The following is a 17,869-nucleotide window of genomic DNA, read 5'->3' as shown; positions in this document are numbered from 1 at the left end:
GCAGGAGCCGATGAAATGAAAATCACTCTTGAGAGAGGAAAAACTTACACGTCATCGAAGAACAAAAACAAGTCCATAACGTAAGCTCTAGCTGGCGACACGATGGATCCATGACATGGGACAAGACGAACTGGCACAGGACAAAGGGAGACTCAGACAATATATACACACACACAAGGTAGGGGCACAGGTGGAAACAATCAGGGGCAGGGCAGACAATCAGACAGGAGGAAGGGGCGAGTTGCCTGACACAAGCGGGTTAATTTTCAAAATAAACCAAACTTTGCTAACACAATTTCCTGGACATGACAGTACCCCCCCCCTTTAGGGACGGCTCCTGACGGACCTTCACGGTTATGAAAATCCCTGATGAGTGCCGGATCCACGATGAAGCTGGAGCGGACCCAGGAACGGTGCTCCGGCCCATAGCCCATCCAGTCCACCAGATATTGGCGTCCCCTCCCCCGTTTGCGAACAGCCAATAGCCGCTTCACTGGGTAGACCGGGCCCCCGTCAACCATCCGGGGAAGAGGCGGGGCAGCGGCCCTGGGCACCATAGGGCTCTCCTTAGCGGGTTTCAGCTTCCCAACGTGGAATGTAGGGTGTACCCTTAGGGACCTGGGAAGGCGCAGACGAACAGAGACAGGGTTAATTACTTTCGACACTGGAAACGGGCCCACGAACCTGGGGGCCAATTTCCGGGAGGCGACGTGGAGTGGCAAGTTTCGTGTGGAGAGCCAAACTTTCTGGCCCGGCTGGTATGTCGGCGTTGGCTGGCGCCTGCGATCAGCGGCCTTCTTCATGCGTTCTGCACTGCGAAGGAGGATTTTGCGGGCAGCTGCCCAGATTCGGTGGCAGCGCCGGACCATGGCATGGGCGGATGGGACGACAACCTCCTTCTCATTCTCTTGGAACAGGGGCGGTTGGTAGCCAAAGGCGCACTGGAAGGGGGTCAGACCCTTGGCCGCTGTGGGGAGCGAGTTGTGGGCGTATTCAACCCAGGCTAGGTATTTGCTCCAGGAAGATGGGCTCTGGGATACCAGGCAACGGAGACTTGTCTCCAGTGCCTGGTTAAGGCGCTCGGCCTGTCCGTTGGCCTCTGGATGGTATCCAGATGTGAGGCTGGCAGTGGCCCCGATCAGCTTACAGAATTCAGTCCAAAATTGAGATATGAATTGGGGCCCCCGGTCTGACACCACGTCTCTGGGAAACCCATGGATGCGGAAGACATGGTTAAGCAGGGTTTCAGCGGTCTCCTTGGCCGACGGGAGTTTAGGGAGGGCAATGAAATGCACCATCTTTGAAAATCTATCCACCACTGTAAGGACAGTGGTGTTACCTTGGGAGACTGGGAGGCCAGTGACGAAATCCAGCGAAATCTCAGCCCAGGGTCGACTGGGCACTGGAAGTGGTTGCAGCAGACCCGAGCGTGCCTGGGAGGAGGTCTTGTTCCTAGCACAGACTGGGCACGCGCCCACATACTCCCGGACCTCGCGCTCCATGGCCGGCCACCAGAACCTTTGTCTGATGGCGTATATGGTTCTCCTGATCCCTGGATGGCAGGTGAGCTTCGAGGTGTGAGCCCAATGAATCACCTGTGGGCGTAAAGCAACCGGGACAAACAGGCGATTAACTGGACAACCACTCGGTGTAGGGTTCTCACCGTTAGCACGCTTCACCTCTGATTCTATCTGCCACGTTACCGCTCCTACCACACGGTGCAGTGGCAGGATTGGCTCTGGTTTCTTGGCAGTGGGCTCGGGGTCGAACAGACGAGACAGGGCATCTGGCTTGGTGTTCTGGGACCCCGGCCTGTAGGACAAAACAAAGTCAAAACAGAGTCCATCTGGCTTGGCGAGAGTTCAAACGTTTAGCCTTGCGGATATACTCGAGGTTTTTGTGGTCAGTCCAGACAATAAACGGGTGTTGGGCCCCCTCTAACCAATGTCTCCACTCTTCTAATGCCAGTTTTACAGCGAGCAACTCACGGTTACCGACGTCGTAGTTCCGCTCCGCCGGTGAAAGTTTTCTAGACAGGAAGGCACATGGATGTAGCTTGTGGTCCTTTGCAGATCGCTGAGACAGGACCGCCCCCACCCCGTCGTTAGAGGCATCCACCTCCACCACGAACTGTCGACTGGGGTCTGGAACCGTGAGGATGGGGGCCGAGGTGAACATCTCCTTGAGCCGGGTGAAAGCCTCCTCAGCTTGGGGAGACCACAGAAACCGAGCTTGGGGAGAAGTGAGGGCATGGAGAGGGGACGCTATGGCGCTGAAGTTTCTGATAAACCGCCTGTAGAAGTTAGCAAAACCCAGAAATTGCTGAACCTTCTTGCGGTTATCAGGTGTAGGCCACCGAGCCACAGCGCTGACTTTAGCCGGATCCATTTGTATCTTTCCAGGGGCTATGATGAAGCCCAAAAAAGACACAACTTTGGCATGAAATTCACTTTTTTCAGCTTTGACATAAAGCTGGTTCTCCAGCAGGCGCTGGAGAACCTGGCGGACATGGCAAACATGAGTGTCTTGGTCAGGGGAGAAAATCAAGATATCATCTAGGTAGACAAATACAAACTGGTTAAGAAATTCCCTAAGCACATCGTTAATCAATGCCTGAAATACCGCCGGAGCGTTGGTCAGACCAAATGGCATCACAAGGTACTCATAATGGCCAGAGGGAGTGTTAAACCCGGTCTTCCATTCGTCACCCTCTCTAATGCGGACCAGGTGATATGCATTGCGCAAGTCTAGCTTGGTAAAAACCTTTGCTTGTTGCAAGTGTTCAAAGGCAGATGACATGAGGGGCAACGGGTATCGATTCTTGATTGTAATGTCATTTAATGGTCCATAGTCAATGCAGGGTCGCAGGGAACCGTCCTTTTTCCCCACAAAAAAGAACCCTGCTCCCGCTGGGGACGAGGAGGGGCGTATAAGTCCTGCTTTCAATGAAGCCTCAATGTATTCAGTCATGGCAACCTTCTCAGGACCAGAGATGGAATAAAGTCTCCCCTTCGGAATGGGTGCCCCCGGGATAAGGTCAATGGCGCAGTCGTAAGGTCGGTGGGGTGGTAGGGATGTAGCCTTACTCTTGCTGAACACTTCCTCGAGATCGTGATAGCAGCTGGGGATGGGGGTCATGTCAGGCAGGTTGCATGTGTGGGGTGCAGCTGGGGCCGCTTCAAGGTCCCCAACGACTCCAATTCCCACTTCTTTGCTAGGTGCCCTGCCTGACCCTGTCCCCCAATTCATAATCCTCCCTGAACACCAGTCAATGTGGGGGTTGTGTTTCTTGAGCCAAGGGAACCCCAAGATCAGGGGGTGTTGAGCAGAGTGGAACAGATGGAAAGTCATTAGTTCATGGTGATCCTCGATATGTACGGCCACGGGTTCAGTCACGTGTGTCACATTAAAAATAAAGCTGCCGTCTAAGGCGTTGGCTTTCAAGGGATGGTTCAAGGGCACCGACCTAATACCCATTTGGCTGGCGAAGCCCCAGTCCATGAGGCTTTCATCAGGCCCTGAGTCCACTAGTACTCCCATGGAGACTGGTGTCATGGTGGCTTACCTGGATCTTCGTCAGGGAACGGAAGGAGCTGCCGGATGAGGCGAAGCGGCTGGCCGGGGAATTCTTGGTCACCTGGTGGGTCGTCGGCTTCGCCGGGCATCCTGCCACTAGATGTCCTTGTTCGCCGCAATAGAAACACCTCCCCTCCTGCAGGCGCCGTCGTCGTTCTTCGGCGGACAAGCGAGCCTGTCCCAGCTGCATGGATTCCTCTGGAGCCTGTGGAGACGCAGTTCTCCACTGGGCTGGCGACAGCAGGGGAGGAAAGTCCCTCCCGTCGGTCGAAGAACGACCTCGGGCGTGATCTTGAGTAACTGTGAAGCGTGATTTGTCCTGTCTTCGAGTCTTCAGGCGATGGTCTGTCCTAACCGCTAATGCAATTACGGCATCGAGATCCTCAGGCAAATCAAGGGGAACTAACAAGTCTTGTATGGGGTCTGAGAGTCCTGAGACGAATGCGTCGTACAACGCGGTGGCGTTCCACCCGCTGTCAGCTGATAGTGTGCGGAAGCGGATGGCATAATCTGTAACCGAGTCCAAACCTTGCCTGATGCTGTTAAGCTCCCGAGCGGTCTCTCTGCCTGATGTTGTGGGGTCAAACACCCTCCTTAATGTCTCTGTGAACCGAGCGAGTGATTGGCAGATCGGTGAGGCTCTGGACCATTCTGTGGTTGCCCATACTCTCGCTCTCCCAGTGAGATGAGAGATCATGAATGCCACTTTGGACTTTTCTGTGGGGAAGGCTGAGGGCAATTGTTCGTAGTGCATTTCACAGTTCACGATAAAGGATTTGCATTCCCCAGACTCACCGGAGAACTTCTCGGGTGGAGCAAGGCGAAGAGCCTGGCCGTGGGGAGCTGGAACTAGTGGAGCTTCGGCAGCAGTTGGTGCGAGGGGTGCTGATTGTGCTTGAGTCAAATGGGTGAGCATCTGATGAATCTGATTTGAAAGAAGATTCACCTGGGTCGCCATGGCGGCTTTGAAGTCCTCCTGGCCGCTTGCCAGCTCTTTTACTCCGTGTTGCAGGGCGGATAACTGATCCTCCTGCTGATTAAGGCGGGTGCCTTGGGAGCAAATTGCTGCCTTTAGGTGGTCTGAGTCGGCTGGGTTCATGCTGGCCAGTTCGTTCTGTCACGACCGGACAATGATTCTGAACCCAAACGCACGACTCGTACAACAAGGCTCTTCAAAAATCAAAGTTTTATTAACAAAACGTGGCAGGAGCCGATGAAATGAAAATCACTCTTGAGAGAGGAAAAAACTTACACGTCATCGAAGAACAAAAACAAGTCCATAACGTAAGCTCTAGCTGGCGACACGATGGATCCATGACATGGGACAAGACGAACTGGCACAGGACAAAGGGAGACTCAGACAATATATACACACACACAAGGTAGGGGCACAGGTGGAAACAATCAGGGGCAGGGCAGACAATCAGACAGACACAGGAGGAAGGGGCGAGTTGCCTGACACAAGCGGGTTAATTTTCAAAATAAACCAAACTTTGCTAACACAATTTCCTGGACATGACAAAGATATACATAAAAGAACACACATAATGTGACCCTGAACCAAAACGTTTTCTTGCCACTGACTGTATTCAACTTGAGAACAAGTATATAAGTTAGAAGACTATCCTTTAAGCTTGGTTGGCTGATGGTGTAGTGCAGCAGCCCTACAACAGAGTCTTATTTTGCTCGACCGGGGTCGAATCCATGTTGTGGCAAACTTTTAATAAATGTAATTTTATGTATTTCTTCATACGTGGCAGTGACGTAGTGCTCACTTATACAATCGTAATCGCTGCAATGGATATGGGATGCATTTTTGAACATTTTCAACAATATGTTTGCAAATGTGTGACGACTCAAGTGACGGAGGCAGACAACACCTGCCTGTCGGGGGAAAACAAACACGCAACCGTAGCCAAACCAGTAGTTCAAAAACCAGTAGTTCAAAAACCAGTAGTTCAAAAACCAGTAGGCACGTAACACTGTCACTGAAAAATGGGAACAAGATTTCCCTTAACAAATATACATCAAGAAATGCTGCACGTTGGAATTCATCCAATACAGAGATACATTTATGACACTGCATATTTTTTAAGAATCATAATTAAAACCGTATAACGGACGTCTTTAACGAACCAAACCGTTTAAAAATTGGTTGAAAATCGAGCAACTTATTATTATATAAAGTATATATATTCAACCGCAAATAATTAAACTGAACTGAATTCAATTTAATTTTTCTGTGGTTGAATAATAAAACGTTGAATTTTTTGCAGTGATTTAACGTTGTAAAACATTCAGATACATCATTTCAATGCATTTAAATCCCCATCCTGTTCATGCGTGTTTTTCTAGGTTCTGTTATGTTGTGCTCAAATGTTAGTGTTGGTTTAACGTGTAAGAGTGTGGGCACCATGACCCAACTTAGTTCTGTGTTCAACGCCCTCATAAGGGGTCCACATCCTGAGGTCTTTGGTGTATGAAACACAGGAAAAACAGTGGAAGAAACCCAAGTCTCGTGTCTCATTCATCTGACCAAGCTCGCCACAATTTTCAATGCTAGAAATTTATTCATCAAGTTCTTGCACAACACAATGACGCAGATTTACATCCTTACAGGATGGTAAAAAATTTACAATAGAATGAATTTCTTAACCATGCTTTCATTCACAACAGTATAGTGGACAGTATCTCTGCTTGTCACGCAGAAGACCAGGGTTCGATTCCCTGACGGGGAGCCATATGTAGGAGCCATATTGAGCTACTGTATATTCATGTTTCTTTCCTCAAATAGTAGTGTGGGTGTGTGCATGTGTGTGTGTGGGTGTGTGTAGGCAGGCCTTAAAGACAGGAAGACCGAGCAGTGGGTGTGGCTGAGAAGGGAAACAGTCTTTTGACCGTGTGGTGGAGTGACGTGAGGAGCCATGACGTGACAGGCCGTCTCCCACCATATAAGAGACTACATTAGTTGAATTGTGTTTATTATTTTTACTTCATTTTGGTTTGTAAATTCTTTCCACGGAAGAGCAATAAATGGTCATTGCACCAAACCGGATCAATTTCTACTCGTCATCTTGAAAAGATATCAAGATATCCAGCTCAGCCACTGGAAGTAGCTGATCAGGGAGTAAAGGGACCAACTGAAAAGGCTTCTACAATTAGTCAAAAGACTCCTCTGGATGGATATGCTTGGATCAAAGGAATATTGGTTACTTGGAACAAAGGTTAAGTGGTGTCAGCCATCTTGGATTGCTTGAATGCCAAGGTGAATCCAGTGGAATCTCAAAGAATCGGTATGTGAAGCAAAGAACTTTAAACGCAATATTGCCCTGTGTATTTGGGAAGACTCATTGACACGAATATTGAATTTAATTTTTGGAAGAAAGGGTATTTTTGAGTTTGCCACATGGAGCCAAGTGGCTCAATCAATATAGAAGAAATTGCCACTGAGGTGGCACCTGTTAAGGAAGGAAAGAAGGAAGAACTGTTTGAGTTGGAAAAGAAAAAGCAAGAAGCAAGACGTGCTAGAAAGACTAAGTGTGCTGTGTTGACTCGTAAAATGAACCAAACAATTGGACTTATGTCTGATCCAGTCAATCTAGAGAAAGTAAAGGAGAACGTTCAGCAATACACTGAAGTGTTAGAATAATTTAAAGACTTTCATAAACAATACCAACAGCTATTGTCAAAAGATGAGTGCGCTACAGACACAAAACAATGGTATGAGCCAAAGTTGTTAAACATCAAGGAGTTTGAAAGTAAGGCTGATGAGTGGATTCAATCCTGTCCTGTTCAACACCTGCCAAAAATAAGAGATGAAATTGGTCCTAAAGACAGTATCTCTTCAGTAAGTCAGGGTTCACGTAAAAGTTCATATGCAAGCTCAGAATCAGCTCGTCTAGTGGCACATGCTGAAAAGGCAGCGCTCTTAGCTAGGGCTGCTGCTTTGAAGGAAAGGCATGCTTTGGAAGAAAAGGAAGAGCGCTTAGCTATGGAAAGAGAGTAAATAAGAAGGCAAAAGGAGACTCTGAACTTCGCAGCTGAGTTGTCTGCTGCAAATGCAAAGCTTGCAGTGTTGGATGGCGCGGAAGAACAAGTTTATTCAACCCCAGTTGATGGCATGAACGACTACTTTGAGAAGGGGAACTGGGAACTCGGCAACATGGACACACTGAAAACGAGGGCTCCCAATGTGCAGGAAGAAAGAAGTGTGCGCCCGAAGGTCGGGGTACAGAATCTACAGCATCTGCCGTTGCATCACCTACCATACCAACAACAAAGTTCCCAGGGCGACCAGAGAGGACACTGGTTATTCCAGGAGACCCAAGAAGGTACGGGGGTAGCACAAGGGCAGGCACAAGCTCTGCAGGTCGAGGGCGCAACTCGAGTTGATGCTAATGGTGAAGAGAAATCCCATGACGGAGTGGAGCTCAGTACAGAATATAGACAGATGGGAAATAGTGTTCTTGTTCAAACACATGCAGACATGCCAGATCCTATGTTATCGGAACAAGAGCTTATGCAGCACAGACCATCAAAGGACGGTGTAGTTTCCAATAGTCTCCTTGCTGTCTTAAACAGACAAAATGAAATTACATCCCTGCTTCTCAAACGGCAGCAATTGTCATTATTGCCACCTAAAAATGTTATCATATTTGATGGGGACATTTTACAGTTTAGGTCATTTATGGCATCTTTTGAACACAACATTGAGATGAAGACAGACAGTGGACAAGATAGGTTGTTTTACCTTGAGCAGTTTACTAAAGGGCAGGCTAGAGATCTAGTAAGAAGTTGCCAGCATATGGAAGGAGATCAGGGTTATCTCAGGGCAAAGCGCTTGTTGCTTGAACATTTTGGCAATGAATATAAAATTTCCACCGCCTATATTGAAAAGGTTCTCAATTGGCCAAATATAAAACCTGAAGACCCCAAAGCCCTGAATGAGTATGCTCTATACCTCAAAGGATGCTGTAATGCTATGGCGAAGATGAACTACATGGAGGAATTGAACGTTGTCTCTACCTTGAAAGCCATTGTTATGAAACTACCCTACAAGCTGCGGGATAGATGGCGGACTAAAGCTCAAAATAAGCTGGAAGACAACGACAGGATTACATTCACAGACCTTGTACAGTTCATTGAGAAAGAAGCCAAGATATGTTCCAACCCGATATTTGGAGACATTCACGAACCAGTTGCAAGCAGGAATAAAAGGCCCAATATAAGTAAGACCCTTTTTAGGCCCAAGTCTACCTATGCCACTAATGTAACAACACTGAACACACCAGCTGCTCCAAGTAGGATTGGTGAGATGGAAACTCCTTGCCTCTGCTGTGATGGTGCCCATTGTCCGGAGAACTGCTCTCACTTTAAGAAGAAAACCCACAAGGAAAAGTTAAACCTTTTGAGGGGAAAAGGACTATGCTTTGGTTGTTTGCGTAAAGGGCACATGAGCAAAGACTGCAAAGACCGTCTTGCATGTACCATCTGCAATAAAACACATCCCAATGTGCTTCACATGGACTTGACTTTTGGGCTAAAAGTCAAGCCGAGGCGTCACAAAAACACATCAGCAAGATGTCGTCAAATGTTTGTGGACATACAGGGGCCGGGAACAGTAAATGTGCACTGTCAATCCTTCCTCTGCAGGTTAAGTCTGTCAAAGGCAACAAAATCTTTCAAACTTATGCTCTTCTTGATCCTGGCAGTTCAGCAACATTCTGGTTTAGAAGTCTGTGAACTAAATGGCGACAAATTCATCTCTTTACCTGATGTTTACACGCAGAAAACTATGCCTGTAACAAAAGAGAACATTCCGTCTATGTGAGGTAACTGGACTTCACTAAGATAAGGCCATTGCTTTAAATCTTCTTGTGTTGGTGACATTGAATTTCTCATAGGAATGAATGCAGCCAATGTTATGGAACCTTGGCAGGTAATAAACTCACAAGAAGATGGACCTTATGCTGTAAGAACAGTGTTAGGTTGGGTAATCAACGGCCCATTGGGAGGTAGCAGCAAAGCTGTGGAAATGGCCACCGTGACTGCAAACAGGATCTCCTTGGTCGACCTGCAAGAACTTTTAGTGAATCAATACAACACAGACTTCAATGAGAAGGCCTATGAAGAAAAAAGGGAAATGTCAGTGAATGACAAGAAATTTCTGAACATTGTCAATCATTCTGTAAAAGTGAAAGAGGGTCACTACTGCATTAACTTACCTTTCAAAGCGGATAATATCACAATGCCTAACAACCGCGTTGTTGCAGAACAGCGTCTGTTAAATCTGAAAAGGAAGTTCAAAAGAGATCCGAAATATAAAAGTGAGTATACAGAGTTCCTTAGTGATGTCATTCAGAAAGGCTATGCTGAAGTGGTTCCCTCCGCACAACTGGATAGGACTGATGGAAGAGTTTGGTATATCCATCATCATGGGGTGTATCACCCAAAAAAGAAGACTATTAGAGTAGTGTTTGACTGTAGTGCAACTTTTCAGGGGACATCCCTTAACTCTGACCTACTCCAAGGCCCAAATCTGAAAAACACGCTGATTGGAGTGCTGACAGGTTTCCGAGAAGAACCAGTAACTCTGATGGCGGACATACAGGCCATGTTTCACCAAGTCAAGGTGACTGAAAGTGACACAGACTTCCTGCGCTTCTTATGGTGGCCACAAGGAACTGCGGATGGTGCTTCAGTGGAATATCGCATGACTGTTCATTTGTTTGGTGCGGTCTCTTCACCAAGCATAGCCAACTTTGCTCTCAGAAAGACGGCACAAGACAACGCAGGGAACTTTCATCCTGAGGTAACAAACACGATCATAAAGCACTTTTATGTCCATGATTGTTTGAAATCAATGCCCACAGAACTAGAAGCAATGGAACTAATCGCTAACCTCACTGAAGTCTGTCATAGAGGAGGCTTCCATTTGTCAAAGTGGATAAGCAACAGTAGAGCTGTCCTTGGTGCTGTTTCACAACAAGACAGAGCTAAAGAGATAAAAGACTTGGACTTGAGCAAAGATCCATTGCCTATGGAACGAGCCTTAGGACTTCAATGGTGTGTCCAAAGGGACTCCTTCAAGTTCAACATCATCATCTGTGAGCCTACACTTACCAGGAGGGGGCATCCTATCAATGGTAAGCTCTATATATGATCCATTGGGCTTTCTGTCTCCACTTACCTTGTCAGCTAAACTGTTGTTGCAGGAATTGTGCCGACAGGACTTTGGATGGGATATGACTATTCCCAACTCACTTTCTGACCAGTGGACCAAATGGACCGGCTTTGAGGTACCACGCTGCTTTAAGCCAAATAATTTTGGTGAGTCAGTGCATAGCCAGATCTACCACTTCTCTGATGCCAGCGAGCTAGGCTATGGAACAGTCAGCTATCTCAGAATGACAAATGCAGAAGGAAAGGTCCATGTAGCATTTTTGATTGGCAAGGCAAGAGTAGCTCCATTGAAAAGGCAGACCATCCCAAGGCTGGAGTTAGCAGCTGCAGCTTTGGCAGTTAAGATGGATAAAATGTTAAAAGAAGAATTGCTGCCACCTACAGATAGGTCAGTGTTTTGGTCGGACAGCACATCGGTCTTAAAGTACATCTCAAATGACCACACTCGTTTTCATACCTACGTAGCAAATAGGACATCTAGGATCAGGGAGGCCACACAGGTCTTTCAGTGGAGATTTATTGACACAAAGAGAAACCCTGCTGACGACTGCTCTAGAGGTGTGAGCACAGAGAGGTTCATGAGGAACCCAGGATGGATCTCTGGACCAGAGTTCCTTTGGTCATCAGAAGAGAACTGGCCAAATGCATCTGCGGACAAACTTGAACTTTGTGAAGATGATCCAGAGGTGAGAAAATCTGAATGAATGTAATCATGCAAACATGTGAGGAAAGGCCCACAGACAGGTTGCTCAATCACTTTTCAGACTGGCTGAAGTTGAAAGTAACTGTTGCATGGATCCTAAAACTTAAAAATGCATTAAAATGCCTTGTGCAGAAGGAAAAATATTCAAAGAGAGATTGTAAACAGGCACCAAGAGTAACCAGAATGACAAAAGGGTATGTAAAAGACAACATAAAGAAAGAAATAACAGTGGATGATCTGATAATGGCAGAAAAGGCTATTCTCTCCTATGTACAGAGACAAAGTTTCCCTGAGGAGATTGACATGCTGCAAAATGGTGCTTCCAATGTGAAAAAGGGCAGTAGCATATACCGATTGGATCCAGTGCTGGACAATGGAATCCTTCGAGTGGGGGGTCGCCTCAGAAGAACAGCAATGCCCAAAGAAGGAAAACACCCTGCCATTTTGTCCAAAAAACACCACATAGCCACTCTGATCCTTCGCCACTTCCATGTTCATACCGGACATGGGGGAAGGAACCAGGTGCTATCGCAGGTACGAAAAACATACTGGATAACAAATGGTAACTCTGCTGCAAGAAGTGTTCTCTCTCACTGTGTGACGTGCAGAAAGCACAGAGGTAAATTCGGTGAACAAAAGATGGCGGACCTGCCAAGTGAAAGACTGGTCACAGACTTGCCACCATTCTCCAATGTTGGACTTGACTACTTTGGTCCTTTTGAGGTAAGAAGGGGAAGGAGCACAATGAAAAGATACGGCGTCATCTTTACATGCATGACCAGCCGAGCTGTACACCTAGAGATAGCCTGTTCTTTAACTACAGACTCGTGCATCAATGCCATCAGAAGGTTTCTGTGTCGAAGAGGGCAGGCACAACACATAAGATCAGATAATGGCACTAACCTTGTAGGTGCAGAAAGAGAACTGAGAGAAGCACTCAGAACTTTAGACCAAAGGAAGATCCACCAAACTTTGATGAAGGAAGGAGTTCAGTGGAGCTTTAACCCCCCTACAGCCTCTCACCATGGTGGGTTCTGGGAACGCCTCATCAGAATGGTAAGGCATGTCTTATGCTCAGTCTTAAACCAACAAACAATAGACGATGAAGGGCTACACACTGTGTTCTGCGAAGTTGAGGCAATTCTTAACAGCCGTCCCATCACAAAGGTATCCGGTGACCCACAAGATCTAGAGGCCCTTACACCGAATCATATTCTGTTGCTCAAACCTAACCCAATTCTGCCCCCAGGAGTCTTTGCAAGGTCAGATCTATACCACAGAAGACGCTGGAGACAAGTCCAGTATATGGCTGAGCTGTTCTGGAAGAGATGGATTCTGGAATACCTCCCTCTTCTACAAGAACGACAAAAATGGTCAAGAGCAAGAAGGAATTTCATTCTAGGGGACATCGTCTTGATTGCAGACAATACTGCTCCTCGCTGTTCGTGGCTACTGGGAAGAATTGTCGAGGCCAAACCTGATAGCAGAGGTCATGTCCGGGTGGTGAAGCTGAAAACAAAGACGAGTATACTAGAGAGGCCGGTGTCCAAAATCTGCATGCTGTTAGAGGGTGACAAAGGTAACCAAGGTTGTATGAAGAAGTCCTGAGCATCCAAGATCTTGGAAGATAAGTGGACTCATTACATTTTGTGTCTCATTTTGAGTTTTTCTATGAGATGGCTCCTTTTCTCATTTAAAAAAAAAAAAAAAGGGTAAAATTGTTTTGCCTCTACAAACACAATTAGGGGCCGGTATGTAGGAGCCATATTGAGCTACTGTATATCCATGTTTCTTTCCTCAAATAGTAGTGTGGGTGTGTGTGTGTGGGTGTGTGCATGTGTGTGTGTGTGTGTGTGTGTGGGTGTGTGTAGGCAGGCCTTAAAGACAGGAAGACCGAGCAGTGGGTGTGGCTGAGAAGGGAAACAGTCTTTTGACCGTGTGGTGTAGTGACGTGAGGAGCCATGACGTGACAGGCCGTCTCCCACCCTATAAGAGACTACATTAGTTGAATTGTGTTTATTATTTTTACTTCATTTTGGTTTGTAAATTCTTTCCACGGAAGAGCAATAAATGGTCATTGCACCGAACCGGATCAATTTCTACTCGTCATCTTGAAAACTACACGCGTCAAGATATCCAGCTCAGCCACTGGAAGTAGCTGATCAGGGAGTAAAGGGACCAACTGAAAAGGCTTCTACAACTATCATTTTTGGATTGGAGAACTTTCCACCGCTTTGTTGTCATCTTCTGACTCCACCTGGGGGATGTGTACGAGTCTATGAGGTCACAACACGTGGCTCTCGTCCTTCATTCGGATGTAAGTAGCATGTAGAGACACACTTCAGGAGTCGTCTCCCCACATCTGCCCCTCGGCCGTCCTGCATCAGATGTCGCAGCGGAACTGAAGAGTGACGTCAGTCATCTTCTTCCTGTAGTCTTCATCAAACTGGAGACTCTGGGCCTCAGAGAAGTGGTTCTTCCAGTCACCGACTTTCCCTGCAAAACCACGGAAAATCACTCGGGGTTTTAGCTCAAAGTGAGGCGTTTATTTTCTTCATGTCACACACATTTATTCATTTTTAGTTACCTTTTCTCATGAAAGGGGAGATTTTGAAATCCATCACAGCTATGCTGGAGTAGTTGACCATGTCGTCCTTTTTCATGTTATCAAATTGCGATCTATCGGTAATTCTCTTCTTCTCCTCGTCCGAACGGGACAAACCCAGGAAGCAGCAGAGCTTCTCTATTTCCCGCCCGGTATCCTGGAAACACGATGATGATGTTGTTTTTGTTGTTGTTGTTGTTGTTGCATTATCATCAGCTCGGTGGGACTAGCAGGCCTCAGCGGGAAGAAGTCACTACATCACCTCCACCAGATCCTCGTAGAAAACGTAATGGAGCTTGGGGTAAGTCTGCTTCTTCTTCCACCAGCCGTTCACGTGGTCGTACCAGGACCCGAACATCACTGAGGGCCCCGGGAACCAAGCACCTCAGGAGCCGTTTAAAGAAGTGGGAATCTGTGCCGCTCACAGGTCGTTTGGTCGTGCTTCACACTCACATTTCCCCTCCATGAATCGGTGGACGTAGCTGCTCCAGCCTCCGGGCTCCGGCTGCATCCTGTTCATGCGATCAAAGTGGAAATATGACACCACGTTGTCTTTGGCATTGCGGGCCACGTAGATGATCTGCAAGAGAACAAGACATTTAAATGATTGGACGATTCCCCCCCCCCCTCGGTGTCTCCAGCTGATTGGTCTTCATTTCATGAATCAATGGCACTTTGGCTTTGACTGTTATTCATTGATATATAAAATATGTCTCATCCATTGAAATAAGTATTGAACACGTCACCATTGTTCTCAGTAAATATTTTTCCAAAAGAGCTATTGACATGAAGTTTTACCCAGATGTTGGTAACAACCCAAGAAATACATACACAGGAACCAAAACAAAGAAGTTCAGAAATGAGGGTATGTGTAATAATGTGAAATGACACAGGGAAAAAGTATTTTAAAAGTATACGCGTATACGTGATTTTCTTCTTCCACAGAAACAATCTTCAAATCTTGAAGGTTCCGTGGGCCTCTTCTATGAATCTTGATCTTCAGTTCTTTCCATAGATTTTCAATGGGATTTAAGTCAGGTGATTGGCTGGGCCATTCTAGCAGCTTTATTTTCTCTCTTTGAAACGAGTTGAGTTTCCTTGGATGTGTGTTTGGGATCATTGTCTTGCTGAAATATCCATCCTCGTTTTATCTTCATCATCCTGGTAGATGGCAGCAGATTTCTGTCAAGAATCTGTAAATTTGCCCGTTCATCCTTCCTTCAATTATGTGAAGTTTGCCAGTACCATTTGCTGAAAAGCAGCCCCACCTCCAAACTTCACTGTTGGTATGGTGTTTTTAGGGTGATGTGCAGTGCCATTTCTCCTCCAAACATGGTGACGTGTTCAAATTTATCTCTCCCGCTATATATATATATATATATATATATATAATGTGTATGCATAATATCCTCATACTACTACTTGGTCTCTTTCAGCATCTTTCATGTAAATCGGCGTAATGCAAACATGCACACACTACTGACCCTGCAGTTTTGCTCCCAAAAGGACTTTGGCACAAACTGCACAGGAAGGTGAGTTTTAATGACTCGAGGAGAGGTGGGGAGCTTGTCCACTGCGTCTTTTCCTGCACGAAAAGAGGACGGTGGAGAGAGCAAAGCATTGAACCGGGACGGTTCTTCAACAGTTCGACACAGCTGCAGTGAGGAGCCTTGAATACCTGAACCAAAACCTGGGCTTGTGAGCTCCAGTAAAGGCACTCTTTCAAATATCGGGACAGTCTGGCGCTCTGTTTGACCAAAATATAGGAGGTCAAGGATGTAGGAGACCCAGGTGTTTCCTAATGGACAGAGAGACACCTCTATAAGCACATCGTATTATCTGCAAAGCATCGTATGTCAAGGGCCTTGTGGGCTACCTGCTTTGGGGTATGTTGCAACGAGAATATCATCCGGCTTGGCCTGGAAGCTCTGAACGTTCTCCCAGTTGTCTGTGAAGAAGTGAGTCATCGAGACTCCCTGGAAATCAAAGATTTCAGGTCGAGGCAGTAACTGAAGAAAAAACAAGCAATGAATGCAAGGTTCAGGTTTCACAGGAAGCTTGTAGGGATCTGCTTTGTGTCTGTATGCTGCCACATGTGTTCACATTGTGCATTAAATCTAAGAATACAAGTTGAAACGTAAGAAGACATGAAATGTGATGAATTTAAACCGGTAGAAGCCTTCTGAACTCTATAGTGTACAAACTGACTATGTTTTGTTATTTGAGGATCTATTGTCATGTATAACTGAACCCCCTTTTCTCTTTCTTGCTTCTTTGACTATTTCACTGTTTCAATCTTTCATCAATAGAGACACTGACCTTGCCCGGAGCAGAAGACATGCTGGCGGCTGTAGACCTTCCTCTTCTCCTGCTCACAGCTGTTTACCAGAGAGGCAAACACGCTTTTACTCCTTTTCTGTCCTTGTTGCGTAACACCTGGACCTGTGTAATCGGAGGCCAACAAATCATTGCATGCGTAACCTTCAGTCAGTTATTAACACGAAACTGCAGGACAAACAGACCAGAGACCTGTTTGAAGTGATTTATGAAGACAATGTTAAAATGTTCCATCAGAGATCCCTGACAAGTATATTCATCACAAAGCAAAATGTTCTGCTCAATCATTATTCTCAAATGTCTGTATAAGTTGAATGTTTATGTAAAAGAAATAAATACATTTCTGCCTCCATGGTTAATTTACCCAGTAAAAACATTTCTTAACAATTAAATATTGTTTATTGAAATAAGAAGTATAGTTCTGGGCTGAAGACCTTTTTTTGTGAGCGGGCAACCAAAACGTTTTAAAAAGCAAGAAGGTGGACCTTGGTTAGAGATTGTTAAGTCATAATATGTTTTTCAAGATAGAAAAAACACCCCATTATCAAATGAGAATAAATAGAGTGGTGGAAATTTGTGGATTGAAGCCTTGTGAGAAATCAAAAGTATCTTCAACTAGCTTTGTGATTAAATATTTATTACTAACTAGAATATAGAGAAATCATAAAGAATACAGAAATCATCAATACAAGCCATAAGTACAGACAAAGTCAAATGACTCAATTCAGCTGAAAAGGGAAAGATTGTTCCTTCTCCCTCAGAGGAGCAGGAAGATCTGACTAAGAGAAAAGGGGAGAACAAGAGTTTTATACACTTTGAAGAGGGACCTGTGTTGTTTCAGCACAAAGCCCCATAACGGAACATGATAAGGATCGATCAATGGGTTCCATCTGCTAAGACAGGACGCCATCGTGAACTAAGTCAGGTCACAAGTTTCTCAAGAAAGGTCACACACCAAGTTCCTGAGAGACTCACAATATGCAACTCAACACATTCTCCCCCAACAAGTAACAAAATACATTCATGAAATGTTTTGGGTAGGTTTTTTTGGGATTTGATTACATTTTCTTCTTTTTTTAACAAACAATGCTTGGTTTTCTTACACCTAACTAGAGTTTTTTCCTGATTACTGATATTGTCAGGCAGCACTGATCGATGTTAAGCGGAGCAACCTGGTAAAAAATGAAAAGTTAATGCTTGTGAATGTAATGATTTTAAAGTCAAGTTAAAAGAATTGGTCACTAAATACGCTGTGAAGAAATGTTGTATTGAATGCATTGATTTGTATCTCTGTAATAAACATAAAATCTAAATAATGACCCAGTGAAGAGAACGCATTTATTGTAACCACAAAATAGTCATTTTAGCGAGACTCTCCAAAGTATTATTTACAGAAATGTATGATGAAAATAAATACATTTCATAAATATGTGGTTGGACCGCCTGACAATTTATTGCCTGGGAAA

General features: G+C 45.7%; 1 protein-coding gene across 2 annotated transcripts; it reads right to left on the bottom strand.

Annotated features, from left to right (window-relative positions):
- Positions 1-13,663: 13,663 nt before the first annotated feature.
- On the bottom strand, positions 13,664-16,485 carry LOC134102906 (cytosolic sulfotransferase 3-like). 2 transcript variants are annotated; one of them, XM_062560667.1, is made up of 8 exons: positions 16,386-16,485; positions 15,943-16,075; positions 15,745-15,864; positions 15,551-15,651; positions 14,520-14,646; positions 14,329-14,426; positions 14,049-14,223; positions 13,664-13,957 (listed from the first exon to the last, which is right to left on the bottom strand). In XM_062560667.1, the coding sequence occupies exons 1-8, from the start codon at positions 16,404-16,406 to the stop codon at positions 13,845-13,847; spliced, it is 888 nt and encodes a 295-aa protein (XP_062416651.1). In that variant the 5' UTR covers positions 16,407-16,485; the 3' UTR covers positions 13,664-13,844. The 2 variants fall into 2 exon arrangements, with proteins under 2 accessions (XP_062416651.1, XP_062416655.1); XM_062560671.1 differs by having other exon boundaries at positions 15,943-16,042; positions 16,386-16,483.
- Between the last annotated feature and the right edge of the window lie 1,384 nt (positions 16,486-17,869).

Source organism: Pungitius pungitius, chromosome 1 (assembly GCF_949316345.1).
Source record: "Pungitius pungitius chromosome 1, fPunPun2.1, whole genome shotgun sequence".
NCBI lineage: Eukaryota > Metazoa > Chordata > Actinopteri > Perciformes > Gasterosteidae > Pungitius > Pungitius pungitius.
The sequence above is the reverse complement of the archived record's forward strand: the minus strand, read 5'-3'. Positions and strand labels throughout refer to the sequence as shown.